This window comes from Sapajus apella, unplaced genomic scaffold (genome assembly GCF_009761245.1).
Source record: "Sapajus apella isolate SASKATOON/1434 unplaced genomic scaffold, GSC_monkey_1.0 scaffold66, whole genome shotgun sequence".
Lineage (NCBI taxonomy): Eukaryota > Metazoa > Chordata > Mammalia > Primates > Cebidae > Sapajus > Sapajus apella.
In genome coordinates, this window is record NW_022437006.1 from 4,207,086 (window position 1) to 4,226,254 (window position 19,169).

Below are 19,169 nucleotides of genomic sequence, written 5' to 3' on the forward strand. Positions count from 1 at the left end.
GAATCAGTAATCCCTCTTCCCACAAATCTCTCTGCCAGAAAAGAGAGGAGACATTAGAGCATTAATAACATGTGGAAAAGATACATCCCTTGTAATAAGTCTACATTTCTGTTGATTCCACTGTCACGTCTACGTGTAATTACTCCATGCTCATCCCTGAGAGTCTATCAGATCATTTTTCAAACACAAATCAACTTTCGTTTTTTTAGGCTCCCTAGACACAGGGAGATACCCATTTCATTGCAGGCACTGAGAACAATGTTAGACTTAAAAGTCTTAATTGAAGTTAAAAATAACACCTATTTTCTCCCAAGTACTTTAAAATGTTAGAAACCATAGAGTAGTGTCAGAAGCAGCCCTAGAGAACATTTAATTACGTCCATCCACTACACAAATTTCCCACAATATCCTTGATCCAATCTCAGCTCAAAATTATTCCTTAGGATTATACTGTTGTAGTTTTTAATCTATAAATATTTACTGGATGCCTGTTGTGTAACACTACACTATGCAATGGTGGAACAGCAATAAACAAAACAGAAAAATTAAAATCTGCCTTCATGGAGATTGGAGAGAAACTCTACACTCGAGTGGAGAGAAACAATCAATAAGTAATTCTGCCTTCATGGAGATTACACTCGAGTGGAGAGAAGCAATCAATAAGTCACATAACTATTAAGTGTTTTGGATAATGAAACTGCTACAGAGAAACATAAAGCAGGGAAAGCCAGTGGTGGGGGCTGCAACTTGAAGCCGAGTGATCAAAGAAGGCCCTGCTAAGAGATGCTTGAGGAGGCACAAGAGAGAAAGGGAAAGCGTGCTCCAGGTTCTGGGGAAGAGGCTTCCCAGCAGAAGAAACTGCACACAAAAAGGTCTGGAAGGATGTCTAGTGTGTTCCTAGAGGCAGGGGCAGCTGAAAAGGAGGGAAGAAAAAGCAGCAGGAAATCAAGTCAAAGAAGAAGTGGGGATGGGCAAGATCCCATGGAGTGCTGCAGACCACCACCAGCTTTTACTCTGAGGTGAGGAGCTAAACAAAAATCTGAATGTGAAGTAAAACAATGATTAAAAAGGGAAGAGTAAAAAAATAAAATGTAAAGGCCCTTTGCCATATGTAAACTAAACATACACCTTTATTCCTTCTTCCAAACTCTATGTCCAGCTGTAATTTTTTAGGTAGCTGCAATCAATGTGTCCATACAACTAGGTTCTATTTTTTGGGCTTATTATTTGCTTATTATATGTGTGTATCTAAAGTCTACAGGGTTTTTTTTGTTTGTTTAATGTCAATTCGATGTGGTCTAACTAATCATTTCCCAATCGCTACGCACTTAGAGGTTCCTCCCAGCTTTTTAAAATTACATATCGCACATCTATAAATACCTTTATACAAAATTAGTCTTTTTTTATTCGAACATGTATTTATTTAGAAGGCACACTAACAGCATGATGATAAATTGTCATTCCCAAACTTGTACCAAGAAGCACATAATTTTTTTAATGTGTTGTTCTTCACAAGTAATTTAAGTATAACATTATTATCATTTGGTCCTTGAGTCAAAGGTGACATTTAGATTCTTCAGGTTTGAGGCATTTAGTAACATTATTGTCTAGTCAGGCAGAGGAAAGAAATTCAAAAGCAGTTTCTTTTTCTTCTTTCAGTTTCTTTGCAGTCAGATCCATCTTCTCACGTGAGAAATCATTACAGGGAGAACTTCAATGAACTTCCAGGTCTTATTCTTGATTACAGTAGAGAATGAGTAGAGCAGATCATCAGGAACACCATAGGAGTTGCCATCAGAGATAACACCCATGGACACAAACTCTCCCTCTGGGGTTCCAAACCAGATGTCCCTGACATGGTCTCAGATGGCTTTTGCAGCAGATATTGCACTGGACAGTTTTCGAGCCTTGATGACAGCAGCACCACGCTGCTACACAGCCTTGAGCTAGTTGTCATCTTTCAGAGCTTCATAAACACCAAGTTCCTTTCCTTGCAATTTCACCTTGGCACGGTTTCCCCAGATAATGACATTCTTTACATCATTAGCAGTCACACCAAGTTCAACAATTTGAGCTTTAGCTCGGTTGTGATCCAAATGGGTCAGGCAACTCAAGTTCTCCTTGGGGATGGATGGAGCTGACTTGGAGGCAGTCAGGCAGTTGGTATTGGCTGGATTACCCACAACAATAACCTTAACTGACTTCTTTGCATATTTATCCAAGGCCGCACCCTGGAATTTGAAGATTTTCACGTTTGCTTTCAGTAAATCTTTTCTCTCCATGCCCTCCCTTCTTGGCATGGAGCCTACGAGAACGGCCACATCCAGGTCTTTGAAGGCAACCTCTTCATTATCTGCTGCGATGACATCTTTCAGGAGGGGAAGGGCACAGTCTTGAAGTTCCATTAGGACACCGTCCAGGACACTCATCATGGGGGTGATATCCAACAGCACAAGAATTATAGGTTGGTCTTTACCAAAGACAGGTCCATTTCCAATACTGTACAGCAGTGAATATGCAATCTGACCAGTGCTCCAGTCACAAAAACTCTGATTGGTTCAGACATGACTGAAAACTGCGAGCACAATTTCAACGCCTGCAAAATGAACCTCAGAGCATCAGGTCACCTCTACTGCAGAATTCACTCAGTTTTTCTTTATTTCCTTATATTATAAAGCCTCAAGTGAAATTTCCAGATCAAAGAATTTTTAGTAATTTTACAATTGAACTGCAAGAGCAACGACCTAGCCATATTAACCCCTGTATTCCAACTATTTACTTCAGTGTATATCAGTAATTCAAAATAAATGTATTGAATGAAGAACAAATGAAGCATGTTAAACATGTCAGCTTTTTATCTACAACAGTCTCTATAGAAAATTATTCTAATTTATTTTGCAACCAGAAAATATTTTCCTAGGCAGCAACTTAGCCATGAGTTTTTAATTTGCTAATTTAGTAAGTATGGTGTTCTCTTAATTTTCACCTCTAATTAGTAACAAGGCTTAACACTTTCCCAAGAGTATTTACTAACTGTATTTTTCTTGTCGTAAATAGTCTATGTAGTATGCTTTGAGGATAAACATCTTTTCTTTTAGGTAAATCAATTTACCACAATATTTGGAGGTTTTAAAAATTATAATAAAAGATGTCATAAATACAGATAAGAAAAAAAACCTCCATTAGTAGAGACTCTTAAACCAATATACTACAGAGAATGAGACCTAAATTTCATTTACATGATTTTAAATTCATATTCCTATTTCCTTTGTCAGTTACTTCTTTCTTTTCCCTGTTGTCCTGATTTGCTCAATACTAAACTTTTCCAAACAGTTGGAGCTATCACTGGAATTCTGAATCTGTTCCATTCATCCTATTCTTGTTTTAATAATATATATCATATACCCTATATAGTATATACATATTATTTATTTGCAGTAATTACTTCAAACTACTGTCTTACTACTGTTCCCCCAATCTGATTACAACCATTTTGTCAAATTCTAGAAATTATCGTGTTGAGATTTTCACTACTGGTACATTAAATACTAATTTAGGAAACATTATGGTGTTGATATTTAGCTCTCACAATCAAAAACTGGATTTATCAGCTGAGTACGGTAGTGCACATCTGTAATCCCAGCACTCTGGGAGGCCGAAGCAGGCAGATCACCTGAGGTCAGGAGTTCAAGACTAACGCGGCCAACATGGTAAAACTTTGTCTCTACTAAAAATATAAAAATTAGCTGGTTGTGGTGGCGGGTGCCTGTAATCCCAGCTACTCAGGAGGCTGAGGCAGGAGAATCGCTTGAACCTGGGAAGCAAAGGGTGCAGTGAGCCAAGATCACCCCACTGCACTCCAGTCTGGGGAACAAAGAGTAAAACTCTGCCTCAAAAAAAACAAACAAACAAAAAAAAAACTGGATTTATCATATAATAGAGAGGTAGGGCACATGCTGGCTCTTGGTCAGAAATCTGGGTTTAAATCTCAGCACTATAACTAACAGTGCTAATTTCCCTAATTTCTCTGCACTTCCTTTAATTCATACTTAAACTAAGGAAAACACTAATGTTCCTAATTAATGAGTGCATGCAAACACATACACATATAGGCATAAAGAATAGACTTTGTTTTAGAGTCTACTTTTTATAACACCTCTGTTAAGCTGCTAAAAAGTATTATATCTTGGGAAATGAAGACTATACATTTTCACAATGAATGTATTCTAGGGAACAAAATGACATATTCCTAGAAGTAAAATTTAGTATTTTATGAGAATTCCCAAAAACCTTACTCTCAAGGGGCATGACAAATGACTCCAACAATTTTAGTTTTGCGTGCATATAGCAAAAAAAGACAAATAGGACCACATCAAACTTAAAAACTGCACATCAAAGGGAAAAAACTGCAAACAACAGGGAAAAGGCAACCAATGGAATGAAAGAAAACATTTGCAAATTATATATCCGACGGGGATTAATATTCAGAACACATAATAACTTCTACAACTCAACAGCAACAGAAATAAACCAATTAAAGATAGGTAAAGGACTTAAAAATACAATAAACAATTTTCCAAAGAAGATATACAAATGTACAAGTGGTCAACAAGCCTATGAAAAAATGTTCTACATCACTCATCCTAAGATAAATGTAAATCAAAACCACCATGACATATCACTTCATAGCCATGAGATGGCCACTGCCAAAAGAAAACAAAACATCAAATGTTGGTGAGAATATGGAGAAACTGGAAACCGGTATGCTGTTGGAAGCAATATAAAATGTTGCCACTACAGAAAATGGGATAGAGGTTCCTCAAAATATTAGAAATGGAACTACTACATGGTCCAGCAATCCCAATTCTGGGTATATATCCAAAAGAATTCAAAGAAGGATCTCAAAGAGATGTTTTCACTCCCATCTTCATTGCAGCATTATCCACAACAGCCAAGAGGCAGAGGCAACTCAAAGGTCTATCAACAGATGAATGGATAGATTAAATGCCGCCCCCTCCACACACACAATGGAATATTTCACAGCCTTTAAAAAGAAGGAAATTCTATCACATGCTACACCATGGATGAACCTCAAATAAAGTAAGCCAACAAAGGGCAAACACTGCATGAAGTATCCAGAGAAATAAGAATCACAGAAACAGAAAGTAGAAAGGTGGGTTGCCAAGGGATAGGGCAGAGAGGCTGGGGAATTTGTGTTGAATAGACATAGTGTTTCAGTTTTGCAAGATAAAAATGTTCTAGAGCTCTGTTGTGCAACAATGTGAATATCTTTAACTACTGAACTGTATGCCTTAAAATAGTTAAAAGTATAAATTTAATGTGTTCTTTACCACCATAAAAAAAATCTATACTAAAACAAACAAAAGTAACATCCACATGACATATCATGGTCAAGACCAATTATGCCAGTTTCAGGGAGGAGTGTCACAGACTGGGAAGCCATACCTCTTGGGTGTGAACTCCGGCCCCATCCAATAGTTTTCATGATCATGAGAAAGTTACATCATCTCTTTCTGCCTAAATATCCTTATCTTAAAATAAAGGTAACCGTATTATCCCCCAGGTTATGATGAAGACTATGTGAATTAGTATGTGCAAAATGTTTAGCAGTATAAGCATTCAACAAGTCTTAGGTACTATTTCCAGGGTGTTGCCAGCTAAGCCAATTGCCAAACCACACCCTGCCACGAGGATGGACTGCCCAGACTTCTCCCAGCGCAGGTCAGGGAGGTGCTGAAATCAGAAGAACACAGGTGCCATCACTCACTGGTGACCAGCTGTCATGGTGCTTGGCCCTGCTGTGAAACAATGCTCCTGCCACATGGCCTTGGACACATGCTGCAGACCATCCCATTTCAAATGGCGGCCTTTAATAAAAGGCCTAACTAGAAAACATGTAGTACTCTCTTGAGTTTAGAAGAACCCGTAAAACTTTTTTCTCTCTTTCTACAACCAGAGAAATTAAATTTTATATGTGGGAAAAGTCTGAGGCTTTTCTGGTGAATACCGATTTTTCTCCTGACACTGGAAGTTTTGATACTATCAGCAATAGCTGCTATTAGAAGTGTTGCTACTATTTATTGACTCTGATAGGTCACAGGACAAAGAAAGGCAAAGAAATGGAAAAAGATGTACACAAGAAAGATGTAAAAAGGAACCAAGCTCAATAAGAGAAAAAGAAAATCAGAATCACGTGATTTTGGGTAAAGACAGCAAAGACTGCTTGATATTCCAGTTCTCTGAGCAGTTTCTACATCATTAAAGGTGTTCAAACCAAAGATGTTAGTGTGAAGTCAGTTAACTTTGACTGTGTTCTTACTTTAAATTTATAAACCACAAGAGGGAAAAATGAATGAATGAAAGAGAACAATGTTTTCCAAGGAAGTCATGTGAACAATTTCACATAACTCATGTTAACAGACTTATCTTGAAGAGGGTGTTGCTATACTACTAGGCAAACACAATTAGATCATAATCCTCACTATAAATGCAATGTCAGTCCTGCTGCTGCCAGACTGAAAAGGGGAGGGAACAAAGCTGTTAATGTGTATAAAACAAGGAAATACAAGAAGTCAAAGGAGCTTTATTTTGTGTGTCAGTTTCACACCAGTAGGGAGCATAAATCCAATAAAGATGTCCTGCCTCCAAAGACAGAAACTGGGGAGTAGTGGAAAAAAACAAATTTAATCACCTCCCCAAAAACTGTATATTAGCTGAGTAAGTATTTGAAAATTAGCAGCTTTTGCCCAGCTATGCTTATCTTAAATGAAATTATTTGTTGACACTGATCTCAAAATTGCATTTTTTTTGATCAAACAAGATTTTACATTCCATTTGCAATGAGGAAGAATTCAAAGTGCTGTTTGAAAAAAAAAAAAGGGGGTATTTTTAAAAGTATTACTCAACAGGCCATAATATACTAATTATAAGCTGCAATATACAGCTACAAATTATGTTCCAGTAGAGGGAGTCCTGAAACAGAGGCTGGCAGAGGAGAAACTGATGCAAATCTAAGGTTAATTCAATGAATCCAGTGCTGTATAAGCTAGTATGTCAATTCTCAGGAAAGGTTTTGAATACTGGTGACTATCAAATTTAGAGACTTCTTGATATTCCCTCCACAAGCCCTAAATCACCACTTAAAATGAGCAGTAGAATAAATGCCACACCAGGAAGAAACGGCTAATGAGTATGCTTTTGCGCTGACTGTGCACATGCTAACAGTGATAACAGCACTATGCTCTTGTACTTTGTCTTTTCTAGACAATTTCTTATGTGTTATGCATGGGAGATACATGGTCACAGACAATGAAGCAAAGAAGCAAGCTCATATTCTTCAATCCTGTTGTAACTGAGCATACTTAAAAACCTTGATTATAATACTGCTAAACACCTGCAAATGGGATTGTGAGTAAAGAACCTACAAAATGAGATTAACCCTGTTAGGATACAATCATTTCTGGGATGGAAAATGTATGTCCTATTTGAAATGTGAGTTTTCAACTTTAAAACGTTCAGGTGATCATGGTAGCAGGCGGAGACAATGGAGGAAGTCTAGTGTCAGGACTCAAGTGTAAGAGAAAAATAAACTAGAGGAACCAAAGGTGCCTCTGGTAAACCAAAAAAGAAAAAAGAAAAAAAAAAAAAGGAAATCCAAACTAGTGCCCTATTTAAAACAGGCACTCAGTAATTTTGTTACAACTAGTCAAGAAAACTGAACACTTAAGACAAATACACATAACCCTGACTTCTGATACTTAACATCTTTTATACCATTCATTTAATACCCATTAATAACTACTCTACTCCTTGTTTCTTCAGCTTTGTCAAAGGTTTCTGCTGAAGGGTCCACTGACTCCTCCAATGCCAGTAATTCATGGTCACGTGGTATGCTTTACCCATCCTGTAGTAGCCATTTCAGCAAAGGATTGCTAATTCCCAAAATTTCTAAGATATGAGAAGGTTTAGGGCAGAAAGTAAAAGAGCTTAAAAGCTTAATGGGAAAAGCACCCTCACGTATCAGATTCAAGGCATGTTTAATCTGATTACATTATTTACTGTTAAAAGCCTCTAAAGGCTCTCCCTGCATAGGCAGGGCCAAATACACCATATTCAGCCTAATGCCTCCAAAACATTCCAGTCTCAGACCCCTCCATCACCACCCCTCACTCACCTATGCTTCAAATACTGCTTTTTCTGTGCCTTTACACCAGCTATTAACTCCACCTTAAATGCCCAGTAGGGTAATAGGGCAAAAGACTCAAGATATTTTTTAATCCTGTCTCTGTAATCAGTGACCTTGCCATTTAACTGTTTCCACACCCCACAAAAGGGAAATCATTTCCCAGACTCAGGAAGATTAAATGAGGTAATATGTGTAAAGTACTACCGCTAGGCCTGACACATACTAAAGCACTAAATAAGCTTCATCTATATCATCTAAACACCCACTCACTCTTCAAACCCTATTCTGAATATCCCACTGTAGAACCTTCCTCAATCCTGTGTTCTATTTTTTTCCCCTAAAAGAATCAACTGGTCGACCACTCACTCTTCTGTGTGTCATCTGGCACTACAGAGAAATGTCTATTTTAATTGCTTGTTTATGTATCTTTCTACTCCATTACAGAATGAACACCTCCAGGGTGGGATTTTTATCTATCTAATTGCTGCCTACCCCATATCTGACAGAATCAATAAAGGCAGCTTAATTAACAAGTGTTGAATAGATGAATGTTTTCATTCAACTATTACAACCAAAACCTGAAGCTGGCCTTTCAAATACTTTTGATAATGCACTATTTTTGTGTTTTGAAAAGAGAAATCCTAACTTAAAGTACTACCCAACCAGCAATGGAATTTGTTGGTTTTCTTTTTTTCATTTCTGCTCACCATTCATTTATTCAACAAGTATCTCCTATGTGGCAGGAATAGATCAGCAAACAAAATGAACAGAATCCCTGACCCACATGGGCCTTATATTTACCACAGGTAAACGTATGGAGGAAAGACGTTCTTACAGCAAACTTGTCTGAAAAAGCTATCAGAAGCCACATTTTGTTATTCATCAACATTTACTAAATATCATAAAGACAAAACAATAAATCCCTGACTACACATAAAATTTAACTACTTAAAAAATAGCATAAAATTAACCCAGATTTAGTGTACCAACCAAGCAAACTGATTTAATGTTCCTCAAAAAACACTCATGTTAGAAACCCATTTCCTTAAAGCAGAAAAAGAAAAGAAAATGGGCTTCTATTCTGAGAGGTATGTTTCTGGAAGTGAGATGGGCCACACCAGAACTGAATGGAGACCATACCTAAACTGGCCTTCTCTGTTGAACCAGCCAGCCCAGAGACCACAGAATGAGGCTGCAAGACAGAGGCCTCCACAGCTCTTGCACACCAACACTTTCAATCTGATCTCCTCTATTGCTGCTTCCATCTATTCCCCAAGTATGCCCTATGCTTTCCTTCCTTTACGCATTTTATCCCTTGCTTAGAAGGCCCTTTCCTTGTTTCTGTTAAAATACTGACATGTCAACATACAATTTCCAACGGTAAGAGCTTCTGGCTTCCCTCTGCTGGGGATAACTGCACCCTCTCTGAATTCATCAGCCATCTCTGAGAACCTCTCTTACATAGCTTAGCAAGTTCTGTTGCTTTGTCCCACCTTGCTACGTTTACTGAAATATAATACATTCTCCTCACTGTTCTGCTCACAACATCTGGCAGGGGACTTTACATAGAACAGGGGTTCAATTTGCAGGTCAGATAAAAGAGTAAACATAATACCCGAAATTTCACCAAATACTTGAAAATACCAGAAAGCTTCATTTAGAGAGCTCTGCAAAGCATGATTCAATTTCAAAATTACAAAAAAGATTCCAGTTGACAGAACAAATCTTACTACCTAAAATGATGTTATTTCTATTGCAGAGCAACAAAAAAGTCCAGATGTTGCAAGCAGACAATGCTGAGAAAAGAATCGTGGTCGCTGGGCTTTAAAAGCGGATTATTTGTTGAAGGGTCCTGCAGGCACAGGTAGTTTCCACACACAGAGGTTTCATTGCAGCAGGATTTTTTTTTAATCACTTTGGACATTTTTGTGCCAACTTAAATAAGTTACTGAGAGCCTTGCCCTACCTTTGCTAATTAGCAATACAATAAACAAGCAAAAGCAAGGTCACTACGGACAAACTTTGGATATACAATGCCATGAACTGGGTTTTAAGCTCATGGTTCCCACATGTGGAGTTGAATATATGGCCTTTGCTTCCCTTCAGAACCCACAGAGAATGGGAGAAAAGCACAAACATCAAACAAGTGGTGAATACACAGATCAGCAGCAGCGCCAGGTTTAAAGCGCTTTCATCAAGCCCCAGCCATAGGGAAGAAATACTTCAACAGCACCCCGAGGGAAACAAAAAACTGAATTATGAAATGAAACATTAAAAACACATCAGCGGTGTGCCTTAGAAAAATTACTAGTGATATTTAAGTCACAAACCCCCCCCACTTTCCCTCAAAAGTGCTTTCTAATAATACTAAGCACATTCCGAATAGCTTCCCTCTGCCAAAAACTTGACAATTGTACCTCCCCTGCTCAGCAACCACGGTGGAAAAAAAAAAAAAAAATCAATACCTGGAGAAACTTAATGGCTTCACTTTTGAAGTAAATTCCAAACATTTATCTTGCTGGGCATTTATCCACAGGGGGAGTAGCTCCTAAATGAATTTAGGAAGTGAGCGTGACCTTTAATAGATAATTTGGTTCCCAACTGGAAAGCAGGAGAGGCAAAACAAAGAGGAGGATGAAGGAAAATGGATTCAAATGAAAAAGTTGGAGAAACAGAGGAGAACGGAATTTACTTGGGAAAAGAATGAACGCTGAAAGGCAATACAAAAAGCATAAAAGCAAAAGGAGATGCCATCTCAAGGCAAATGTTAGAGAAGGAAAGAGGGCAGGCGTAGCTCATAAACCTTTCAGAGACCAGAATTACTTAACTCTAAAAAAATCTCACTGTGACTTGACAACTGACTAGGTTCCAGGCTGGGAGCTCTAGAAAAGGAAAGGGGCTAGCAGTGGAGAGACAAGGTGGGACAGTGCAGGAAAGTAGAGACCCTCGTAAGCTCAAGATGCAGCATCAGGTTAGGCTGGATCAAGGAAAAAGCTGGTGCTCAGCTGGGTTCCTGGAAGTGCTGAGAGGCAACAACCATTCGGACTGAGTGGTCCATGGGCGATCAAAGATTCCACGTGGGCTCGAGGGAGACTACAGTGACCCCCCCCCCCACCATGTCCCCACCTTCCCGGAGAGCCTAGGAGGCTGGACCAACAAACAGATGGGCTCTGGAGGCCAGAGAAGTGGAGGATTCTCTGACCCGGCGAGACCCGACGGGGACCCAGATGGGCAAGAGGTACGAAACGCCCACGGTCAAGGGCAGTGACACTGAGGTCCCGGGCGCCCCTCGCGGAGCCCGAACTCACCGATGCCGAGCCCCACGACCAGGCGGCCGGCGAGCAGCGTCTCCTTGTTGTTGGCGGCGGCCAGCACCGCGGAGCCGGCGGTGAAGAGGGCACTGGCCAGGAGGATGGCAGCGCGGCGGCCGAAGACGCCGTTGAGGGCTCCTCCGGCCAGCGCCGAGACGGCGGCCGCCCCCACCGTGCTGGACACCAGCAGCTCCTGCCACAGCGCGTCCAGGCTGAGCTGCCGCTTGAGCAGCAGCATGGCCCCCGACACCACCCCGGTGTCATAGCCAAACAGGAAGCCGCCGAGCGCGGAGAAGACGGCCACCACGTACACGAAGGCGGGGGTCTCGTCCTGCTGGAACTGCCGCCGCGCCGCGCGCTCCAGGTCCCCGACGCCGCCGCCGCCGCCGCCCGCGCCCGCGCTCTGCAGGCTGGTGCTCGACTCGGCGGCCGCCAGGAGGCTGCACTCCCCGGCCGCGCTCGCCGCGTCCGGCTCCTGCTGCTTCCTGCGCCGCTCGCCCATGAGGCTGCTCAGGCTCCGCAGCGTGTACTCCACATTCTCGCTCGCCTTGCGGGACATAGGGCAGGGGCCCGGGGCTGCCCGGGGGGGACGCGGCTCCGCGGGCCGGCGGTCTCGGCGAGCTGGACAGCCCGAGCCGGCGGGAGCAACCGCCGCCGCCTTCCTCCTCCCGGCTTCCGCTACGGCTGCCACAGCAGCAGCCGCCGCCACGGCCGCTGCGGGGAGAAAGTTGCTGCCCGCCGCGCTCCGGCGCTGCGGAGTTGGAGCCCGGCGGGTCTCACTCCACACTCACGCCCAGCTCCTGCCGAGCTGGCGCTGCGGAGTGGGCGGGAGGCGGGGCTGCGGGTCACGTGCAACCCTGGGCCGGCGGGGCGGGGCCCGGTAAGCGTCCCGCCCCCTCCCTGGGTGGGGCCAGATTCAGCCCGCCCCAGACCCCTAAACCCCGCCTTCCCGGTGGGTGCGACCTCTGACCTAGGCTCCTTAACTTAGGGCCCTGGCAACTGTATGGAATTATCCCGGGCTTCGGAGCTGCAGCGGTGGAGCAAGCCAATGTGGAGATGCCAGGTAACAGGCTTCCAGACTGAGGAAGCCACCCAAAATGTTTAAGCTGTTGGGAGGGAAGGGAGAGAGCCCGTAAACCAGCCTGACTCTCCTTCCAGCAGCCTGGAGATAAGGCTGGAAAAGGGCTGAAAAAATTCTAGAATAACACCTACCAAGTACCCTTCCTTTTATAGCATTGTGACATTACCCAGCGGGGTCTGCTTCCCTGGCATTAAATGTGTTTGTTCTGGAGCAATTCAGGACTGCATTTTCCCGCTTCGATAGCTAGTTTCCACTCTCATCGCCATCCCTCCTCAATTTATGCTTATTTTAAAGGAATGGTACATTTGATTCTTTGAGGACAGAGATAACATATCTTCTGGGGTGAATCGCAAACCTCCTTCCATGGATCCCTGACTTGTAAAAAGAAATTTCACATATATGCATTCCACCCATGTAAAAAGTAATTCCCAGTAATAGAAAGAAAAACCAAGATTCGGCAGGGAGTCTCCACCTCTCTGCCCCAACATGCTAGCCAAAAGGTAGGATATCTTCTGCCCTGGGAATCCTCGCTGTTGCCCTCGATGAGGCACTATTTCAACTGCTTTATTTACTTGAAACAAAGACATTATTCGCAACCAAATTTTTTATAGTGTTGAGTGAATTGACAATTGTTGGTTCATTTGGGTTTCTTGGGTATTTTTCCCCTTTTGATTTAAATGTTTTGTAAATTATATAGTTCTGCGTCAGGGGCTAAATTTTGTTTTTGAGACAGTCTTGCTCTCTTACTTAGGCTATAGTGCAGTGGTGCTGTCTCGGCTTGCTGCAGCCTCCGCCTCCCAGGTGCAAGCGATTCTCCTGCCTCAGCGTCCTGAGCAGCTGGGATTGCTAAAGATGTTTTGCCCCTCTGACTTGCTTTCCTTCTACAGGCTGAAGTCAAAAAGTCAAGCATCATAGGATTCTATTCCTACAATTCCACTCCTCTTTTATTTACCCTGTTTGAGCAAAAGCTTTCTTAGCCTGTACTTTTCTGTACAGTCTAAAACTTTTCTCCTTGTAGACAAAAGGATCTTGTCATCCCTATTTCAATAAAAACTTATATTAGAATTTGTCAAAATGCTTCCATTTTGATTATTAGTCTCGATTATCTCCATAATATTAGCACTTTCCTTGCCAGCAACAAGGAAAAATAAATTAACGAACCCAGAGGGCTTAACCGGCTTTAAAGCAAGGCTCTACCGTCATTCCCAGGGATCAGTTAAACAGGGAAAGCCTTTAGATCTGCAGCAATGGAGTCTTTAACATTCAGACCTCAGACAATATTGCAGGTGAGAGCGCGCCTTTTCCGCGGCATACTACGGTACAGTAAAAGTGCGCCCCCTGGTGGTGGGCCAGTTCCCACTGCTTCTGAAGAGAAGGGCTCCGCAGACGAGAAGCAGCTGGTACTTTGACAGCTCCCTCTTGCTGAGGTGAAATAAGCTACTTTTTGTCCCAGCTGGTGTAGTAAACACCTTGGTTCCCGAGCATCCCTTGCTTGAAATTCAGCTTTGGGGTCATAGAACAAGAAACTACTTTAAAAAGTTCTGTTCCATATTAGGGCATTTATATATCTGTGATCAGGTTACATTTGAAAAGAAATGTAACGTGAAAAAAAAGGCATCGGGGAGTTAAACAGAATTCTTCTCAGCCTTAAGAGGGAGCCCAGTTCAACTTACCACCAGCGTGTGAATCTAATATGTAGTTCCCCGAAGTCTGCCCCAGCTGTGGATTATGATGAACTGGAAAGCCCAGGGGCTGAGAATCAAAAGAAATGAGTATCAACACCACCATTGTTTTACTGAAGAACTTTCCAGAAACCATCAGATTAGCTGTGCTTTACTTTTATTCTCATTTGAAGAGCCGACAGTGGTGCAGCACCTACTCATTGACTAGCAGAATAAGTGTTAAAAGGTATTTCTTAAATAAAATTAATTGCTATTTCGGGGCAAATTTAATTACAAGAGCCATTATTGGTTTGCAGTGAGTTCTATAGTTCCAATTTTGAGGACATTTGCTTTGCAACCTCCAGGAATATGTTCCAAAGCAATCTAACTATAAGGAAAACTCAAAAGTCCCTTCTCAATCATCTTTTCCACCATAACAGACCCTTTTCACCAGAGAATATGAAAGGATAGAAACAGCCTCTTTCTCCAAAGCCCTAGCAAACTTCTTATTATATCTAATTGGATTTGTCAATTGTGATCCCATTCCTGACCCAGTTACTGCCACTGGGAGATTAGTTTGATGATCAGGCAGGGGCCAATCAACACCCACATTATGAGCTTCGAGTGAAGGTAAATCACATGGGCTGAGACTATAGGAGGTGTTCCCATAAGAAATCTGATGTACTATTTTGCCAGAAGTCAGGCAAACAAATGCTGGCAATGAAACTGACATATTTGAGTTGCCATAAGTAATTAGTAAGTTAACATGGCATAAAAGCCAAGTAAACCATTTCAAGAAGGAAGAACTGGCTAATAGAATCAATTATATTACAGAGATGAAAGAGAATGAAAGCTCATGGGAAATCTTTGCATTTTATTATAGAAAGTCAATGAAAGGCTGGATGCGGTGGCTTATGCCTGTAATACCAGCACGTTGGAAGGCTGAGGTGAGTAGATCATCTGAAGTGAGGAGTTGACATTGTGAAACCCCATCTGTACTAAAAATATAAAAATTAGCTGGGCCTGGTGGTGTGCACCGGTAACCCCAGCTACTGGGGAGGCTGAGGTAGGAGAATCATTTGAACCCCGGAGGTAGAGGTTGCAGTGAGCTGAGATTGCACCACCATACTGCAGCCTGGGCAACAGAGAGACTGTCTTAAAAAAAATGGAGAGAAAGTCAATGAACGGTGACTGCTGAGAATCAGAATGTTATTTTGAAGGTATTACAGCCACAAAACCTAATAATGCCAGAATCCCATCCTTTTGATTATTCCTCCTCTATGTATGTATAATACACAACAGCAGCATCAGAATAAAATATTATTAATAAGTACAAAGGTAAAGTATGGGTCCTATGGCTTAGTTATGAGGTATAAGAGATACTTAAGTGTTTAGTGCTTTCTGCAAGAACTTGCCTTTCTTTGACTTGCTGTAAGGAGGTGGAGAAAAAAGATGAAAGGAAGGAGGAAAGAATGGAGGGAAATAAGAAAAGATGATCAGCGTACCCCAATGGTCAATGCCCTGTCTAGATCTGCTACTGCAGAGAGACAGGGAGCCGGGAGCACAAGAAAGCATGAGGCATGTATGACCTTTTAACATACACTGGCCCTGCTCACTAGTAAACATGACCCAACCAGTAATGGAGCCTGTGACACATCATGATATCATCTCCTCCACCTTTGGATAGGGAGAGTTGCAATGCCTCTTCCCCTCAGAGACTTTTAAGAGAGCAATTTCAATTAAAATGAAATTAGTGTAAATATCAAACATGGGCTGCATTTTCTATAAGTCTCTTGCTAAGAGAGACTTATAGAAGAGAAAGAATAGCTTAAAAAGTTATCAGGATCAAGAGAAAGTGTGGGCATGGATTAAGCTTGACATGAATTTATTTAGATGCTGGAGTAAAAAGAAATAGGCAATTCAAGAGCTGGAATGATTGATATGACAAGGTCTCAAAGAAGGAAGAAAGATACGAGCAAGAACATACGGGGTGAGGCAACGATAGCCTAGCCATAGGGAGGAGGGGAGACACTTCTTCCTCTGAGAAAAAAAAGGCAAGGAAACAAAAAAGAACGCCGTCGTAAGAAAAAGGTTGATACTAATAACAAGAATAGGTAATAGTTCTGTTAAATGGGTAATCATGTGTATTTGGAGGTGAGGGGTGGACTGAGCCTAAATGTAGTCAGAAAGACTTCACTTCTGAAAGTCAGCATGTCTTCACTATGCTACTTCCTTGACTGTGTAACCTTGGGCAACTTATTCTTTGCAAGCTTCAGGTTTCTTGTAACACGGAATAATAATACTGTATTCATATTTAGATGATTTCAATTCTAACAGAAAATCCGTATTCAAACTGTCCTAAACACTATAGAAATATATGACATGAATCTGAATGCCCAGCTGTTGGGCAGCATCAGGAATGTATGATCAGGTTTTTTTTCAAAAATGATATCAGAGACCCAGGTTCTATCACTTTCTTTACTCTGCTATTCTTAGCATATTGGATTTGCCCTCCACTGGCTTCTCCCAACGTAGCAAAAGGACTTCAACATTTTCAGGTATCACAGGTTTCCAGTGTATACTCATAAAGATACTACCTTGTTCCTATCCTCAAATGTAATATATTTCAGCTAGTAAAAGATCCACATGACCAAATAAAAAGTAACTAATAATACATAGCACAATGTACCAAATCATTGCTATAAGAAAAAGAAAAAAAAAAAAACAAAGTAGTTGAATATTGGTTGTGGAGTATCAAAATATTCTTTAGCCGGGCGGCGCGGTGGCTCAAGCCTGTAATCCTAGCACTTTGGGAGGCCGAGGCGGGTGGATCACGAGGTCAAGAGATCAAGACCATCCTGGTCAACATGGTGAAACCCCGTCTCTACTAAAACTACAAAAAATTAGCTGGGCATGGTGGCGCGTGCCTGTAGTCCCAGCTACTCAGGAGGCTGAGGCCGGAGAATTGCCTGAACCCAGGAGGCGGAGGTTGCGGTGAGCCGAGATCGCGCCATTGCACTCCAGTCTGGGTAACAAGAGCGAAACTCCGACTCAAAAAAAAAAAAAAAAAATATATATATATATATATATATATATATATATATATATATATATATTCTTTATTGACCCAGATTAATAGCTACAGATGATCAGAGTTAAAAAGAAACAAAAAAACCCAAACAATTTAAGCGATCCTTCCACCTCAACCTCCCTCATTCCTCGGCTTCCCAAAGTGTTGGGATTACAGGCATGAGCCACCAGGCCTAGCTGGAAAATACCTTTTAAATTGAGCTTGTAACACGATGAGCCCCTTACTGATCACTCTGTTTTAAACAATTTTATATATTTTGTTTTACATTTTGAATCCAAATTGTAAACTCAATTGTAACACTGACTCTGTTGGAAATTGTAAGTACAGTAAGCATGGTACCACTATGACCCTACTTAACCAAATTAAATGAATTTTTCTAGTTAAAACTAAGCAAAGCATGCAGCTGAAACAATCAACATATATTTTATAATTGGCTAATGGAGTTATATAAATTAATAAATTCCTGTTTCCTTACACTCTCAACTCAGAAAAACAAAAAACTTTTAATTTGATAATACAAATTGTGTAACTCATTGTCCATATAATGTTGCATGGCATGAACAAACACTATTCGGAAAGATACTTTGTCTTCCCAGCCAGTAGTACTTATACATACAAAATAAGATCATTTAACTTGTTCAAAAAACATTTCGGCAAGAGTGACCAACCTCAAAATATCCAAAAGCATGCTACTGTAATTTCCCTTCAGATTCTCTCTCGCAATTTTTATAATGTTGATGTGGATTGGCTCTGTGTTCCCACCCAAATCTCATCTCATAATATAATCCCCACATGTTGAGGAAGGGACCTGTAATCCCCAGGTATCAAAGGAGGGAGGTGATTGGATCATGAGGACAGTTTCCCCCATGCTGTTCTCATGAAAGTTAGTGAGTTCTTACTAGATCTGATGGTTTTATAAGTGTTTAGAAGTTCCTCCTTCATGCCTGTCTTTCACGATGCTTTGTGAAGAGGTGCTTGCTTCCTGTTCTGCCATGATTTTAAGTTTCCTGGAGCCTAGACACCCATGCAGAATGGCGAGTCAATTAAACCTCCTTTGTTTATAAATTACACAGTCTCAGGTAGTATCTTTATAGAAATATGGAAACCGAGTAATACAAATGTATACCATGGAACATTTTTATACCTAGAATACACTGAACCACCTTTGGTTAATGTGAAGTTGCTTTCACATTTGATTTTCATGCTGAGAATCAATAAATGTGAGACAGAGATCCTTTATTGTGGAAGTAGGAGCATTCACTACTCTCTTCCTGTGATTTTTTTTTTCTTAAACTGGGAATTCTTTTAGGACACTCATCTTCATAGGTGCAATTAGAGAGGTTTGATCTACAACTTGGCCTGCAATTAAAGAAGAATGTCCTTAGTAAATCAGAGCAAGGCCTGCGTTTACTTTGCTTAACACTAAAGCCCTTGAGGCCAGCTAGTACACTGCTGCCACATGCAGGGGCTCAGATATTTATTGCAAGAGCATATGAATGAATTCATGAATGGTATCAGCCTGTATGGACTCTGATTGACATGGGTATGTAAATCATGACTTTCCACATTTAAAGATAACATAATGAAATAATAATAACAACTTGAGGTAACACAAAGTGCCTGTAGAGCATGACATCTAAACCCCAACTCTAGTCCAACCAATTGTCAGATTTTAACTGAGCAACCAAATCAGACATAGCATAATTTTCACATAAGAAACACATTGTATAATTATAGAGTTTAATAGAAAGGTACTATTTTTTGAGCATTTACTTTATGAAAAGCCCTTTATTTTGCACTACCCTTAATTGTTCCTATT

The 19,169-nt window shown here is 41.0% G+C and overlaps 1 protein-coding gene and 1 pseudogene across 2 annotated transcripts in view; both read right to left on the reverse strand.

Annotated features, from left to right (window-relative positions):
* The window catches only part of SLC2A13 (solute carrier family 2 member 13), a 351,790-nt gene extending 339,439 nt beyond the window's left edge, over positions 1 to 12,351 (reverse strand). For both annotated transcript variants that reach the window (XM_032248333.1, XM_032248334.1), the window contains exon 1: positions 11,515 to 12,351. In XM_032248333.1, the coding sequence (XP_032104224.1) occupies positions 11,515 to 12,076 (562 nt within the window). In that variant the 5' untranslated portion in view covers positions 12,077 to 12,351. The remainder of the gene's footprint in view (positions 1 to 11,514) is intronic.
* LOC116530298 lies at positions 1,399 to 2,667 on the reverse strand (annotated as a pseudogene).
* Positions 12,352 to 19,169: the final 6,818 nt, after the last annotated feature.